At 39.4% G+C, this 17,176-nt stretch overlaps 1 protein-coding gene and 1 pseudogene across 2 annotated transcripts in view; one reads left to right on the top strand and one right to left on the bottom strand.

The window, feature by feature from the left end:
* LOC309858479 (ankyrin repeat domain-containing protein 26-like) overlaps positions 1-13,272 on the bottom strand; it is a gene marked incomplete at both ends in the record, with an annotated part of 36,874 nt that extends 23,602 nt beyond the window's left edge. The window contains one exon of the mRNA XM_082751155.1: positions 13,126-13,272. Coding sequence (XP_082607281.1) covers positions 13,126-13,272 — 147 coding nt within the window. The remainder of the gene's footprint in view (positions 1-13,125) is intronic.
* A 2,530-nt stretch (positions 13,273-15,802) lies between these two features.
* Positions 15,803-16,889, top strand: LOC309858480 (undifferentiated embryonic cell transcription factor 1 pseudogene; annotated as a pseudogene). Its single transcript has one exon. The product of its transcript is annotated as an undifferentiated embryonic cell transcription factor 1 pseudogene (transcript).
* Positions 16,890-17,176: the final 287 nt, after the last annotated feature.

Below are 17,176 nucleotides of genomic sequence, written 5' to 3' on the forward strand. Positions count from 1 at the left end.
GAGCAAGACAGCAAGAGCACAAGAGCAGGGAGAGGGAGAAACAGACTCCCCACTGATCAGGAAGCCAAGCATGTGGCTCAATCCCAGCATCCCAGGATCACGACCCAAGCCAAAGGCACTTAACTGAGCCACCCAGGTGCCCATGTACTCCATAATTTTTAAAGAAGTTTTAGGAATACCATATTGACTTATGTAGGTCTGAGCCAATAAATGCTTACCAAAATAAGACATTGAAAATAAGACTCTAATTAATGAATCTATAAATGCTGATTCTATTGCCATAAGCCTTTTTTCTGAATTACAAATGTCTTATGCTAATTTGAATTGCATTCTGAGGAGAAATGATTCACAAGATTAAGAAATCACATCTCTCAGTAAAAAAGAAAAATAGTAGTGGGGAAAAATTTAGTGAGATGATTCATATATTTTTGGATTAAAAAATATTCTTTAACTCGACAGTGTTACAATCCTTTGATACTTCCCACAAACTAAGAGAATATACTAAGCAATGAAAACAACCAAAAAACTTGCTGGAGTTTCAGTGATGCTGAGTTGGGAAGAACTCCTTTCCTTTAAATATGACTGGAAAGACAAGTGGATGTGGTGGGTTTATAAACTGACACTTCTCCCGTGACAATCCCTCCCTTTCATATGTGCTGGCCTTAGTAACTGGTTCCTAGTGAACAGAATATGGAAGAGCTGCTGTGTGATTTTTAAGGTGAGGTAAGAAAATGTGATATAGCTTCCATATGACTTTCTTCTTCTAGGAAACCTCCCCCTTAGAATCCAGCTGTTGTGGGAAAGCCCAGGGTACCTAGAGAGTCTTCATGCAAATATTCCAGCTGAGACTGCCCAAGCTAACATCCTAGCCAAAAGCCAGCCTCAACAGCCAAACATGTGCATGAAAAAGGTTTTAGATGATTCTAGTTCCCAGTTTCCAGTCATCCTAGGTGATGCCAAATGAATAAGAAATGAGTTGGTCTTACTCAGCCTTGTCCAAAGATTTGTGAACAAGATAAATGCTGTTTTTGAGCCACTAGGTTTTGAGATGGTTTATTATATGGCAATAAATAACTGGCACAGATACTGACATTAAAATGGGGTGCTGCCATTAAAAAAGAAAACCAAAAAACTGAAACTAAACCTTCTTTGAACCAGGAGGTGGGTGGAACCTGAAAGAAGAGTAAGAGTGAGAAGTAGAGAAGAGTAAGAATGAAAACCAAATGGGTTTCCAAGAGACTGTGAGTGGAAACCTGATGTCCCTTGAAGGGGCTTACAGCAAAGGCTTCTAGACAAGTGAAGAAAATGACACTAGAGGGAAAAGGAACTTGTGCCACAAACCACATGAATGTAAATCTGGTAGGAGAGATAAGCTAAAGAAAGACTATTCAATATGAAGGAACCAGGACTTACTGGGTTCATCTATCTGTTCCCTCATTTATAGCCTCTCCACATGCTGTATTCTCAAATAATGCTAAAATAAAGAAATGGTTTCTGGGTTAAAAGCAAATCCAGGTAGACATGGCCTATGGATGAAACCAAAACTATAAACCCTTTATTAAGACTTGAGAAGGACTTAAGGTGTGCCTCAAATTTCTTTAAGGATCTTAAGAGTGTGAGAATTTGAAAGGCATTGTCAAATGAGAGCTGCACAGGAAACCTGAGGTGAAAGCTTATTTCAAAAGACCCAGGAGAATGGCTTTTCTAATGGCATGAAATCAAATCGTATTCATGGAAAACTCAAAAAACTAAGAGAATTATAGTAGCAAAAACACTGTTTGCGAGCTTGGACTAAAAGAGACCAAGATAGTACAAACTAAAAATAGGCCTTGAGTCTTAGAATTCCCACCAGGAGGAAGAAGGCTGAAAAAGCAGCTACAAACACAGGTCATTCCTCATGAAAAGGACAGAACCGAGAGCTCAAAAAGTAAAGCAAACAACCATGGAGAAGCATTCCCATGGTTAGGACTAAGTCCTCACTGAAGAACTGACAGCATGCTTCAGGCTGTGTTTCAAAACTGCTATGGACTAGTGTGCCTCCCATTTTCTTTCAATGGGAGAGTCCTTAACAGGTTACCAGAGTGTTCCATTTTGAGTGGTAGAGAACTGTCTTCCTTAATTCCCAAGTGTTCAGATGGAGGGGACTTGCACTCAAGGGACTACACTTCAGGCACCTTATCCCTGCTGTACCTGATTAAGATGGTAAGATCTTGGGACTCAAGCCCAAACCCAATGAAGAACTGAGATTTGTGGGAGGTATGGGAGGGGGGAGGCAAGTGTATTTTTCATGTGGGAGGAATACAAAAAATTGTGGCCAGTGGTTAAATCATGCTGCTTTTAAAATGTGTCTATAGCTTTTTAAATATTCATCCCATTAAAAAAAAAAAAAGACCATGGGCCTACCTTTGTGACTTTCTCCTAACAGAATATGGTGAATGTGATGCTCTGTGTATTCCAAGGCTAGGTTACAAAAGACAATAGAGCTTCTGCCTTGCTCTGCAGTTCAGGCAGCTTTTTTGGATTGGAATTTAGCCCCCCATCTTGTAAGAAAATTCAGGCCACAAAGTGTCTAGGTGTGCCCATGTAAGTGTTTTGGCTGCCTGCCCCAACTATAGTCCTAGACAATAGCCAGCATCAACACCACCAGATATGAGTGAACAAATCTTCAAACAGTTCCAGCCCCAAGCCTTTCAGCTGCCCCACCTGAAGCTAGGGGAAGAGAACAAGCTGTCCTAGCCACACTTTTCCTAACAGTAGATTTGTGAACAAAATAAACGTTATTTATTTAAGCCACTAAACTTTGGGGAGTTTGTTAAGAAAAAACAAACAGATAGAAAAATGGAATGCAAAAAGAGTTAATAAGATACATAATTTATATATTAGAAATTGGTCTCCATTTAAGTGGGAAGTAAAAGAAGGGTAAGATTAATTTTTTTTAATTTTAAAATATTTATTCATTTGGGAGAGATACAGAGAGACAGAGAACCAGCAGGGGGAGAGGCAGAGGAGAGGGAGAAGCAGACTCCCTGCTGAGCTGGGAGCCTGAAATAGGACTCGATCCCAGGACCGGGAGATCATGACCTGAGCCGAAGGCAGACACTTAACCATCTTAGTCACCGAGGTGGCCCTAAGATTAATTTAATAATGACAAACAGTGCTAATGAGAAGACGCCCATAACTAGAAGCAAGACCTAAGAAGTTTTTCTTTCTGTTTTCCCCCATTTAGGATGTCATTACCCGTGCATTTTTTATATATGGCCTTTATTATGTTGAAGTATATTCCTTCTAAACCTACTTTTTGAAGGTTTTTTTTAATTAATTTATTTTCAGAAAACCAGTATTCATTATTTTTTCACCACACCCAGTGCTCCATGCAATTGTGCCCTCTATAATACCCACCACCTGGTACCCCAACCTCCCCCCCCACCACCACTTCAAAACTCTCAGATTCCTTTTCTACTTTTTGGAATAGTTTGAGAATAGGTACTAACTCTTCCTTTAAAATGCTCAGTAGAATTTGCCTCTGGTCCTGGACTTGTGTTTGTTCATAGTTTTTGGATTAATGATTCCATTTCTTTGCTGGTTGTCAGTCTGTTCAAATTTTCTATTCTTGTTTCAGTTCTGGTAATTTATATGTTTCTAGGAATTTATCCATTTCTTCTACATCATCCAAATTGTTGGCATATAGTCGTTCATAATATGATTTTATAATTGTTTGCATTTCTGTGGTGTTGATTGTTATTTCTCCTCTCTCATCTGTGATTTTATTGGGGTCCTTTTTCTCTTCTTTCTGATAACTCTGGCTAAAGCCTTATCGGTTTTATTAATTTTTTCAAGGAACCAGCTCCTGGTTTCATTGATCTCTCCTATTTTTTTCTTTTTAAGGTTTCTATAGTGTTTACTTCTGCTCTAGTTTTTTTTTTTTTTTTAATGTATTTGAGAGAGAGAGAAAGCGGGAAGAGGGTCAAATGGAGAGGGAGAGAGAGAATCCTCAAGTAGACTCCCTGCTGAGCACAGAGCCAAAAGCAGGGTTCAATTCCAGGACTCTGAGATCATGACCTGAGCTGAAATCAAGAGTCTGCTGCTTAACCAACTGAGCTACCTACTACTACTACTGCTCTAATTTTTATTATCTCCTTCCTTCTGCTGCCTTTAGGCTTCATTTGTTGTTCTTTTTCTAGCTTCTTTAGGTGATGGTTAGGTTGTTGTAGATTTTTCTTATTTCTTGAGGTAGGCCTGCATTGCTATCTATATACTTCCCTCTTAGAACCATATTTACTGTATCTCAAAAGTTTGGGCAATTGTGTTTTCATTTTCATTTGCTTCCATGTATTTTTAAAAATTTATTCTCTTATTTCCTTGTTGGTCCATTCATTGTTTAGTAGAATGTTACTTAACCAACATGTATTTGTGGTCTTTCAGATTGTTACCTATGGCTGACTTCAAATTTAATAGTATTGTGATCAGAAAAGGTGCATGGTATGACTTCAGTCTTCTTGTATTTATTAAGACCGGTTTTGTGGATTATGGAGGGCACGTATTGCATGGAGCACTGGGTGTGGTGCATAAACAATGAATTTGGGAACACTGAAAAAAAATTAAATTTTAAAAAAAGACTTGTTTTGTTGCCTAACATGCGATCTATTCTACAGAATGTTCCAGAATGTGTTATTCTGTTGTTTAAGGATGGAATATTTTGAATATATCTCCTTAGTCCATCTAGTCCAGTGCATCATATAAAGCCACTGTTTCTTTGTTGACTTTCTGATCTGTCCATTGATGTAAGTGGTGAGTTAAAGTACCCAACTATTGATTATTTCTATTCCTTCCTAAAATATCCGAATTGTACATTGTCTTCATGGATACTTTTGCAAGTGGGAATAAAAGAAATGAATTTCATTTAAAACATATATAATAAAATTAAAGGACCCTACTATTATTGTACTATTATCTTTTATGTTAGTCATTAATTGTTTTATGTACATGGGTGATCCCATATTGGATGCATAAATATTTACAATAGTTCTTCTTCCTGTCAGATTGTCCTCTTCATTATGATATAGTGCTCTTGTCTTTTACTGCAGTCGTTCTTTTAGATTCTATTTTGTCCAATATAAGTATTACTATTCTGGCTTTCTTTTTATATCCATTTGTAGGATACATGTTTTTTCCATCCCCTGACTTCCAATCTGCAGGTGTCCTTATGACAAAAATAAAACTCTTGCAAGTGGCTTATACCATGGGTCTTGTTTTTTTTTTTTTGTTTTTTCTTCTTCTTCCTTTTTTTAATCCACTCTGACATCCTATGTATTTTGATTGGAGCACTTACCCCATTTATATCCAAAGTAATTATTGATAGATATGTATTTGTCATTTTACTACTTGCTTTGTGGTTGTTTCTGGAGATTTTCTCTGATCATTTTTGTGTCTTCAATGTTTTACTGGTTTTCTTTAGTGATATATTTGGATTTCTTTCTCCTCTTTGAGTGTTTATCAGTGGTTTGTTTGTTTGTTTGTTTGTTTTTTTTTGAGAGGGCATGAGTGGAGTGGGGAGAGGGAAAGATAATCTTAAGCAGACTCCATGGCCAGAATAGAGTGCAGTGCATGGTTCAATCTCACAATCCTGAGATTATGACCTGAGCTGAAATCAAGTCAGATGTTTAACCAACTAAGCCACACAGGCACCACTATTAGTGGGTTTTGATATATAATTTGTATATAACCTCTTCTGCATATAGCAGTCTATATTAAGCTGCTGGTCTTTAAGTTTGAGCCCATTCTTTTCACTTCTCCCCATGCTTTAGGTAAAGTATTACATTTTATATCCGTTTTTCCTGAGTTCCTAAACTTATTTTTTATATAAATGTTCATTTTTGCTACTTTTGTGTTTCCTGCCTTTATAGTGTCACATTTGGTCTCTTCTTTCCACTCAAAGAGTCCCCTTTAATATTTCTTGTGGGGCTAGTTTAGTAGTCACAAACTCCTTTAGTTTTTATCTGGGAAACTCTATCTCTCCTATTCTGAGTAATAGGCTTGCTGGATAGAGTATTCTTGGCTACAGATTTTTCCCATTCACCACGTTGAATAGATAATACCACTCCCTTCTGGCTTGCAAAGTTTCTGCTGAAAAAGTTCCTGCTAGCCTTAAGGGGTTTCCCCTGGAAGTTACTGACTTGCTTTCCTGCTTTTAAGATGTTTTTTTTTTTATCAGTATATTTAGAAAATTCGATTACAATAGGTCTTAGTGTTAGTCTACTATTGTTGATGTTGATAGTTTTCTGTGTCTCCTGGATCTTGATGTCTGTTGTCTTCCCTAGATTAGGGACATTTTCAGCTATATTTCTAGAAACAAGTTTTCTTACACCTTTTTTCTGTCTTCTTCTACTGGGACTCCTATAACATGAATGTTATTACATTTGATGGAGTCACTGAGTTCCCTAGGTCTGGTCTCTGCATAATTCTTCTTTCTCCCCCTTCTTTGGCTTCATTGCTTTCCATTACTTTGACTTCTTAGTTGTTAATTTGTTCCTCTGTTTTTTCCAGCCTGCTGTTCATTGCATTAGGTGTGTTTCTTAACTCATTTATTCCACTCTTCAACTATGATTCTTTTTTAACTCTTTTATCTCTGTTGTAAGGGTCTCAATGATGTTGTCGTTCTTTTCTCAAGTCTGGTGAGTGTCCCTATGATCACTGCTTTAAATCCTCCATCAGCCGTGATATTTACATCTGTCTCACTTCAATCTCTGGACCCGTGGCTTTATCCTGTTCTTTCATTTGAGATAAAATCCTCTGTTTTCTCATCTTATCTAAGTCTCTACCAGCTTCTCTGTGTTAGAAAAGCCAGTTATGTCATCTGCTCCCAAAAGTAATGGACTTATGACAGAAGACGTCATGTAGCACCCAGGGTCTTGTGCTTAGGGGAGTATATCTAGTGTGTGCAGCATGCACTCTGCTGTTGTGTTCTGGCTGCTCTATCCTTCAGGCCAGACATCTGCAGAGGCTCTCCCTCACTGCTGTGGGCAGTGTTTTGTACCTGGCCTGAATGTAGCAACTTTTACCTAGGTGTGCCCTGGTGTGCTTGTGAAATGAGACCTGTCACCACCTCCACTGGTACTGAGGCCCTCCTGAATCTTGTCAGAAGGGGTGTGGGCAGGGGCTTGTGCTGATTTTCTGGGGGAATGGCCTGCTGTGGTGGAACTGAGGCTTGCCTCAGTTCAATAAGAATGATTGAGCAGGGCAGTTCCACTGGAATGCAAGGGGATGTTGCTCAGTGTAGGCAGATTAGGCAGCCAGTGTAAGAGCTGCACTGCTTCGCTCAGGTGGCTCTTGTGCTTGTGCTGGGGGGCACTGGAGGGAAATGGTACCAGCTGGTTCCTTTGTTACTAGAGAGTTGTCTCTGTGAACACTTCCTCTCAGGGAAATGCTCTGAAAAGAGTGAGTAATTTCCCTACCGTATACCCCAGACACTGTTCAGATCATTATTTTCATGGTGTATGCTCCCAGGTTGTTTGCCTGCCTTTTCTCCAAGAGCATCACAGTGCACTACAAGCTCTATCACAGCCAAGGCCAATGACCTGTAGAATTCCAGGTTTTAAGCCCCCCTAGTTGTAAGAACTCATGAAATTAAGCTCCTCTCACTTTCCAGTGTAGCCAGTGGCTACAGGAAAGCATTCTTTTTGCACAGTCCCGTGTCTCCCTCCTGCTTTTCTCCATGACCATGACTCCCTCTCCTCTGCAGCAGCCAGGATCTGTTTCTCTCCTAAACCACATTTCTGTACTTCCTACCTTCTTTGGTGTGGCCTCCTCTCTAATAGTGGACTTTGTTCTCTTAGTCTTCGGGGATTAGGTGAACCTAGGTTTCTCTTACTCTGCCACCATCTTCTTTACTCTTGAGATATTTTTCTAAGTTTCCCATCAATTACAAATTATTACAACTGGCAGGAACACCTTTTCAGATTTCTCCCTCAAGTTAGGGGAAAAGAAAAACTCGCAAGCAGAGAGACGATATGATTTGAAGTATAATAGCTGAAAAACTAGAAATGGTTCGGTAACCAAAATTTGACCTTTTACCTGATTTCCATTAACTGAAATTCTAAAAGAAATAGACAGCTTTGAGTAGTTTTTAATCAATCTACTACTCAATCTTTATTCTTCTTTCATCAGTGAGGAAATAAAGAGAACATTATGGAATCATTTTTAATCTTTTCAGTAGAAAACCAAAGGTACTGTCCTTTGGCTTTATTTAAATTGAGTATAACTTCTCCTTTATCTTACTCCAAGCTTATTTATGTGGGGAGGTAAGTAAGACCATCTCATCTTTATGTTGTGCCACAAAGCTTTCCCATATAAAACAAACAGGCTTTGAATTTATTCAAACTGATTATCTAGTATTTGTCTCTGAGAACTCCATTAAATAAAACCTGATAATTTACAGCTCTATCCTTGAAATAATGTAATAAATGTTTATTCCATTAATTATGTATTGAGCTATTAAAGTACATATCTTTCTATTTAAACTAAAAGAAGACGGGTAAAGGCAACTGTGTTTTCTGAGAATGTAGGATCTGTGCCGAGAACAGGATCAACACCAGTGTTATACACAAGAACCAGGTCAAAAGAGTATCTAATTGTGAGTTGCAATTTTGGATTAGCAAGATTTCAAAACAGGAAAGTTAAAGGCCCAGAGTTCATCTTTTCCTTCCTAGATGGTGAAATTTATGGATGAGTCTACACTTTATAACAAGTTCATAAAACGTAATGAAGTAAATAGTAGACAGTAGATCCTACAACCAAGATTTGATGAAAATGGATATGGGAGGCACTGAATGAGAGACTGAAGATATGAATGGAGAAAAGAAACAAGACTCTAGCTTTTTGAGCCTAACTTCTCATCGGATCATGGAGTCAGCAAGGCATAAGTTGGTAAAATTCTCCTTTTTAAGAAGCAAAAAATGTCTACAGGAGTAAGGTTAAGTTCTACTACAGTGATTTTTATTATTACATAAGTGAGTGGTAATTTGCAAGAGGACTAGGGAAGATGTCTCATAAAATTTGATTGGACAGTGGCATAAGGATAGACATATAGATCATTGTATTAGAATTGACCATATAAAAAGAAAATGCTACATTATGGTGAACTGATGTACAATGAGGGTATAAAACAATTAAATGGAATAAGAATAGTCTTTTTTTTTTAATATAATTTTTTATTTTTTATAAACATATATTTTTATCCCCAGGGGTACAGGTCTGTGAATCACCAGGTTTACACACTTCACAGCACTCACCAAAACACATACCCTCCCCAATGTCCATAATACCACCCCCTTCTCCCAAACACCCTCCCCCCAGCAACCCTCAGTTTGTTTTGTGAGATTAAGAGTCACGTATGGTTTGTCTCCCTCCCAATCCCATCTTCTTTCATTTATTCTTCTCGTACCCACTTAAGCCCCCATGTTTAACAAGTGGTACTAGGACAAATGGATATCCACATGCAAAGTAATAATATTAGAACTCTACCTCATAACATATATACAAAATTAACTCAAAACATAAGAGCTAAAACTATAAAACTCTCAGAAAAAAAACATAGGTGTATCATTTGTGACTGGATTTGGCAACAGTTTCTTAGATATGACACCAAAAGACAAAAAATGATTAAGTATATTTCATCAAAATTAAAAACGTCTTTGCTTCAAACGTCACCATCAATAAAGTGAAAAGTCAAGCTACTGAATAAGAGAAAAGATTTGAAAATCTTATATCTGATAAGGGATCTGTATTTAGGATACACAAATAACTCTTACAATAATGAAAAGATAACCCAATAAAGAAATGGGCAAAATAATTGATTCAGTCTATAAGGAAGATATAGAAATGGATAATAACACACATAAAAAGATGAGATGCTCAACATAATTAAGTTTTTGTGGGGTTTTTTAAATATTTTGTTTGTGTATTTGACAGACAGAGAGAACACAAGCAGGGGGAGTTGCAGACGAAGAGGGAGAAGCAGGCCCTCTGCTGAGCAGGGAGCCTAATGCAGGGCTTGATGCCGGAGGTATCACAATTCCAGACTTCAAGCTCTATGACAAAGCTGTCATCATCAAGACAGTGTAGTACTGGCACAAAAACAGACACACAGATCAATAAAAAAGAATAGAGAGCTGAGAAATGGACCCTCAAGTCTATGGTCAACTAATCTTCGACAATGCAGGAAAAAATGTCCAATGGAAAAAAAGACAGTCTCTTCAACAAATGGTGTTGGGAAAATTGAACAGCCACAAGCAGAAGAATGAAACTGGACCATCGTCCTATACCACACACAAAAATAGACTCCAGATAGATGAAAGACCTCAATGTGAGACAGGAATCCATCATAATCCTTGAGGAGAACACAGACGGCAACCTCTTTGACCTCAGCCGCAGCAATTTCTTCCTAGAAACTTCCCCAAAAGCAAGGGGAGAAAGGGCAAAAATGAACTATTGGGACTTCATCAAGAGCAAAAGCTTTTGCACAGCAAAGGAAATGGTCAACACAACCAAAAGACAACTGACAGAATGGGAAAAGATACTTGCAAATGACATATCAGATAAAGGGCTGTATCCAAAATCTATAAAGATCTCATCATATGCAACACCCAAAGAACAAATAATCCAATCAGGAAATGGGCGGAGGACATAAACAGACATTTCTGCAAAGAAGACACCCAAATGGCCAACAGACAGATAAAAAAGTGCTCAACATCACTTGGCATCAAGAAAATACAAATCAAAACTACACTGAGATACCGTCTCATACTAGTCAGAATGGCTAAAATTAACAAGTCAGGAAACATCAGGTGTTGGCAAGGATGCAAAGAAAGGGAAACCCTCCTACACTGTTGGTGGGAATGTAAGCTGGTGCAGCGACTCTGGAAAACAGCATGAAGGTTCCTCATGAAATTGAAAATAGAGCTACCCTATGACCCAGCAACCACACTACTCAGTATTTACCCTAAAGATACAAATGTAGGTATCCAAAGGGACACGTGCATCCAAATGTTTATAGCAGCAATGTCCATAACAGCCAAATGATGGAAAGAACCTAGATGTCCATCAACAGATGAATGGATAAAGAAGATGTGGTATATACGCACAATGAAAGAAGATGGGATTGGGAGGGAGACAAACCATAAGTGACTCTTAATCTCACAAAACAAACTGAGGGTTGCTGGGGGGAGGGGGTTTGGGAGAAGGGGGTGGTATTATGGACATTGGGGAGGGTATGTGTTTTGGTGAGTGCTGTGAAGTGTGTAAACCTGGTGATTCACAGACCTATACCCCTGGAGATAAAAATATATGTTTATAAAAAATAAAAAATTATATTAAAAAAATAATAATAAAATAAAATAAAATATATACGCACAATGGACTACTATGCAGCCATCAAAAGAAATGAAATCTTGCCATTTGCAATGACGTGGATGGAACTAGAGGGAGGGTATTATGCTGAGTGAAATAAGTCAATCAGAGAAAGACAATTATGATATGAGCTCTCTGATATGAGAAATTTGAGAGGCAACTTGGGGGGTTTGGGGAGTAGGAAAGGAAAAAATGAAACAAGATGGGACCGGGGAGGGAAACAAACTTAATCTCAGGAAACAAACTGAGGGTTGCTGGTGAAGAGGGAGGTGCAAGGGATGGGGTGGCCGGGTGATGAACACTGGGGAGGGTATATGCTATGCTGAATGTTGTGAATTGTGTAAGACTAATGAACCATAGACCTGTACCCCTGAAACAAATAATACATTATATGTTAATTTAAAAAAAAGGACTGAGAGATGGTGAAATCAACCCAATTAACTGAGAGGATAAAATGTGATGGCAGGAAAATAAAAAGAGATGTCCAGACAATAACTAAATGAACGTTCACAGAAGCATTATTAATGGCCAAAAAGTGGAAACAACCCAAAGGTGCATCAAATGATGAATGAACAACAGTTTTAGCCCACAATGGAGTACTGTTTGATAATAAGGAATGAAGCACTGATATATGCTATGACACAGATGAACCCCAAAAACATTAAGCGAAGGAAGCTAGTCATAAAGGACCACACATTGTGTGATTCCCCATATATGAAATATTCAGAATGGGCAACTCTATAGAGGCAGAAAGTAGACTGGTGGTTGCCTGAGCCTGGGGGCAAGGATTAAGGGTTTCTTTTCAGGGTAATTAAAATGTTCTACTTGATGGCAGTAATGGTTGCCCAACTCTATCAATATACCCAAACATTGAACTACAAATATTAAATGGGTGAACTGTATGGAATGTGCATTCCATCTCAATACAGCTTTTAAAAAAATCCAATCGCAAGGCCAAGATAATTTTCTTAATTCTCTCTTTTGGGTATATATAGTATACATGATCTAAATATTTCTGTGCATTTATTATATATTAAAAAGGAAAAGAAAATGAAGGAAATGCCTAAGTTCAACTGGTTTGTGAAATCACTTTTCTGTACAAGTTATCCTGAAATCAGTACAGATTCTGTATCCATTCAAAAAAAGAAGATGAGAAATAAGACAATTTTCTGAAACATTCTATTAAAGATTATCTTCTGCTTTTACATGGCTTAGCTCATGATGGTAACAGAGAGATCATTTAAAAACATTATTTAGCACACCTGGGTGGCTCAGTTGTTCAAGCATCCAACTCAGGATTTTATCTCAGGTCATGATCTTATGGGTCATGGAATCAAGCCAGCTTGGGGCTCTCTGCTGGGCAGGGGTCTGCTTGAAATTCTCTCCATCTCCCTCTGCCTCTCCAACCGCCCCACCATAAATAAATAAATAAGTCTTTAAAAAAATTATTTAGTAGGAAAAAAAGTCCCAATTTCTGTGAAGAATGATGTATAAGTTTCAACTTTCCTAAGGGTAACTACCATAAGAAAAACATGTATAAAACAAATAACAGAATGAAAGTCAAAGTTTAAGAAATAAGTATATTGTGAAGATACTAAAATTATACTAAATTAATTATAATGAAAAAGAGAAGGAAGTGGTCCATGGAAATAAGCATCCTAAAACACTTCATATTATTTAACCAACTACAGATTAACTTGACATGTTACATTTCATACATACCTGATTCTTACTCTGAGCCAGTTTTTCCTTTAAGTCTTTTACCTCATCTTCTAAATTTGTACAACAACGTGATTTCACCTCCAGTGAAGCCTCTGACATAGACAGTGTTTTTAGGGTATTGGCCAGTTCTTCTTGAAGTTGTCTCATAGAAGCCTAATAAGACATTTCTGTTACTGGTTTTATAAATCATCTTACTATTAAGATATGTTAACAATATATAACTTTAACCTATTTACCTGGAAAATTTCACTACAAACATCGATTCATCTCCTTTTCCTAACATGTACACATTATGGCTGTTTAATGAATTTGGTTAAATACACAAAAAGATGTTATCTGCCTAGTCAGTATTATGTTACTTAGTTAATTAATTCAGCCCCACTACCCTTTCCTTGTAGGTGAATTTTCCCAAAGCTTCCCAATCGACTGAAGTCTCAAAAAGAAATGGGTATATAGGTGGGACTAGCATTGGTAAATTCTACAGTATGAAATGTTTTCCTTCTTTTTTATTAGAGGCTTCAATTAATGTCAGAGTTCCTCACATGTTCAATCCTCTGCTCAAATCCTTTTAATAGATAACTATCTCAGAACATAAGTGAAGTCATTCTAATGGCCTTCAAGACCCTAGATGACCTGGCTTTCACCTCTCTCCCTGACCTCCATTCCTGCTACACAAGAATTCTGCCACCCCTCATTAATCTGAAAATGGAGATCCAATGCCCAGTTAATAAATTACAGAGATACAATTCTCTTTCTGTTGGATAAACTTAGGCCCAAATGATAGTAACTGAGATTTGAAATGAGCAAATTATTTGTAAAATAGCTTAAAAAATTATAAATAGCAGTGGGAAGATTAAATCAAATATAGTTTTGCTAAAGCTCATCACAATTGCCCCAAATTATGATTTAATGAAAAGGAAGGGCCTTCAAAGGATTGAAAGGTCATAAGGATACACGATTTCAGACTAAAAATTCAAATTTACATAAATAATAAAATCGAGCCAACCTAAAATGTATATAAAGGTACTATGTATAGTTTGCATAAATGTACACATATATTAAAGTATATATGTATATACATATATACATATATTTATACTTATAAATATATACCTGTATATATGGATAAAAAGTACTGAGATACTGTACTTTTTATTCAGTTCACTTGGGAAATCTGGAGCTAACTGTCAAGTTAATCCACTTAATTGAATATCAATTTCAAAATATGCATGCTTTAAAAATCCTCTATGTTTGCAGTGTTGGCTTTTAAAATATATATACATATATACATGGAGAAAATATATATATACAAACACATATATATACATATATATACATATATACATATACATATATACATATATTTTATATATAATATATATATTTTTTATTTTATATTTTATAAATATATATTTAAAAAAGTAAAAGTTTAAGAGAACTTAAAAAAAATGTTCAAAAGAAGTAGCCTTTTTAAATACAAGGATTTTTATCCTACATGAACACAAATTTTAATAAAAATGACAGCTAAATTTGTCATAGATATACAGGTAGATATAGTATGTGAAATAAAATTTTTTTACAAAACACTTAACTAATTCCATCATAGTCTCAAGGTGATTTAGCCTATATTTTAATATAAAAGATCCAAAACTGGGGTGCCTGGGTAGCTCAGTTGGTTAAGTGTCCTACTCTTGGTTTCAGCTCGGGTCATGATCTCAAGGTTTTAAGATCCAACCCTGAGTCAGGCTCTGCACTCAGAGTCTGCTTGAGATTCTTATCCCTCCTTTTCCCTCCCCCTCTACACATCCCCTACTCATGCTCTCTCTCTCTAAAAATAAATGAAATATTTTTTTAAAAATAGCCAACATGCATATTTATTTCAATTTACCCTCCATCCCTTCATTCAGAAAATACACATAGGGTTTATATGAGAAACCAAGAATTCCAATAAATTAATGATTTTAGCTATAAATATCATAGTTCCTATTAGTATAAAACTAAATTTTTCATCTATTTTATACCTAAGTAATATACATTAAATCAAAGGGATATTATAAATAATAGTGATGGAAATATGCAATTTTTATCAAAGACTTACCTGATTGACATTATTTCTTAGATTCCTCAATTCCACATCTAGTGCTGTAAGATTAAATTCAAGTTCTTGTTTCGTTTCAACTTCTTTCTTATACTGCTCTTCTCTTTTTGTTAGTTCCTCCTGAATTCTTCCATATAACATTTCAGCATTTACTCTTTTTTGTATTTCTTGTTTTAGAGTAAATCTGCAAATAAATGTGCTTATTTTAAAATTTGTTTTGTAAACAATAAAAAGCTCATGTTATGATCTGGTGCCACATATGCTCGTTTATTATCCAAATGAAATTTCTATGTTCTCAATTATTTTCCTTTCTAGGGCTCATGTTTGTAATTTCTCACTTCAATCTCTTCCAAAAGACATATATAGTTGAAAAGAAGCAATGAAAAAGCATTATGCTGCTTAGTACTAGTATCTCTGGAAGACATCTCTGGGAGATACTGTAGGGAAAGGAATTTTGAAATTATTCAAGAAAGAATGGAAAATTATTGTTTTTTCCACATACTAGTAATTACTCCTCCATTAGAAAAGATAATTTAGGCCGGCCGCCGCCGCGACCCTGCGAGCTCCGCCGGCCCCGGGATGTTGCTCCGGCCGCGGCGGCCGCCCCCGCCCGAGCCCCCCGCGCGCCCCGCGCCCCCGCGCCGGCATCGCCAGCCAGCCCGGACCCCGAGCCGCAGCGGGCCGGGGGCGCGCCGGGAACCCCGCCGGGGCGGCCCGCCTCACCCGGCGCGCTGGCGGCGTCCGCGTCCCCCGGGTCCCCCGGCCTCCCCGGGTCGCCCGAGTCCCCGGGCTCGGCGCAGCGCACGCCCTGGAGCGCCCGCGAGACGGAGCTGCTGCTGCTGGGCACGCTGCTGCAGCCGGCCGTGTGGCCCGCGCTGCTGCTGGACCGCCGCCAGGCGCTGCCCACCTGCCGCCGCGTGTCGGCCGCGCTGGCCCGCCAGCAGGTGCGCCGCACGCCCGCGCAGTGCCGCCGCCGCTACAAGTGCCTCAAGGACAAGCTCCGTGACGCGCAGGGCCAGCCGCCCGGGCCCTTCGACGCACAGATCCGCGAGCTCATGGGGCTGCTGGGCGACAACGGAAACCCGCGCGGCGGCCGCCGCCGCTCCCCGAGGCCCGGGAGCCCCCCGCGCGGACGCCGCCCGGCCCCCGCCGTGCCCTTCTCGCCCGCGGAGCCAGACGTCCCGCCGCCGGCGGCCACGCGCGGCCCCGAAGCGGACCGGTCCTGGACGCTCAGGTTCAGCCCGACCCCGCCCAAGTCTGCGGACGCCCCTCGAGCTCCCGGCTCCCCGACGGCGACGGCGCTCTCCATGGCCAGCCCCGCGTCGGGCTGGCCCGAGGACCGCGCGCCTTTCCGCGTTCCGGGATCCCTGCCGCCGCCGGTTCTGGACCCCGCCCAGGAGGATCCAGACTCGCTGCCCAGCCGCCCGGAGGACCACGCGCCACTGCAGTCCGCAGCCCCGTCGCTGAATGCAGCCCTCCTGCAGACCCTGGGGCACCTGGGCGACATCGTGGCCATCCTGGGCCCCCTGCGCGACCAGCTGCTGACCCTGAACCAGCACGTGGAGCAGCTGCGCGGCTCCTTCGACCAGACCGTGTCCCTGGCCCTGGGCTTCATCTTAGGCAGCGCCGCGGCGAGCGAGGGGTCCTAATGGACCCCCGAGAGTGAGGCCTGGCCTGCACCCGTCCCTTCTGTAGCACCGTGTACCCTGTGCCCTGACCCCACTCTGTGACCCCCCCTACTCCAAATTTAGGTATGTTCAATAAAAATTGTTAATTTCTAATTTAAAAAAAAGATAATTTAGTTACTATTTAAAAAGAGAAGTTCCTGTCTCACACGGAGGTCTTTTATCCATTTTGAGTTTATCTTTGTGTATGGTTTAAGAGAATGGTCGAGTTTCATTCTTCTACATGGATAAAAGACCTCAATGTGAGACAGGACTCCATCAGAATACT

The sequence above is a fragment of the Mustela nivalis genome (assembly GCF_964662115.1).
Source record: "Mustela nivalis genome assembly, contig: HAP1_SCAFFOLD_2565, whole genome shotgun sequence".
Lineage (NCBI taxonomy): Eukaryota > Metazoa > Chordata > Mammalia > Carnivora > Mustelidae > Mustela > Mustela nivalis.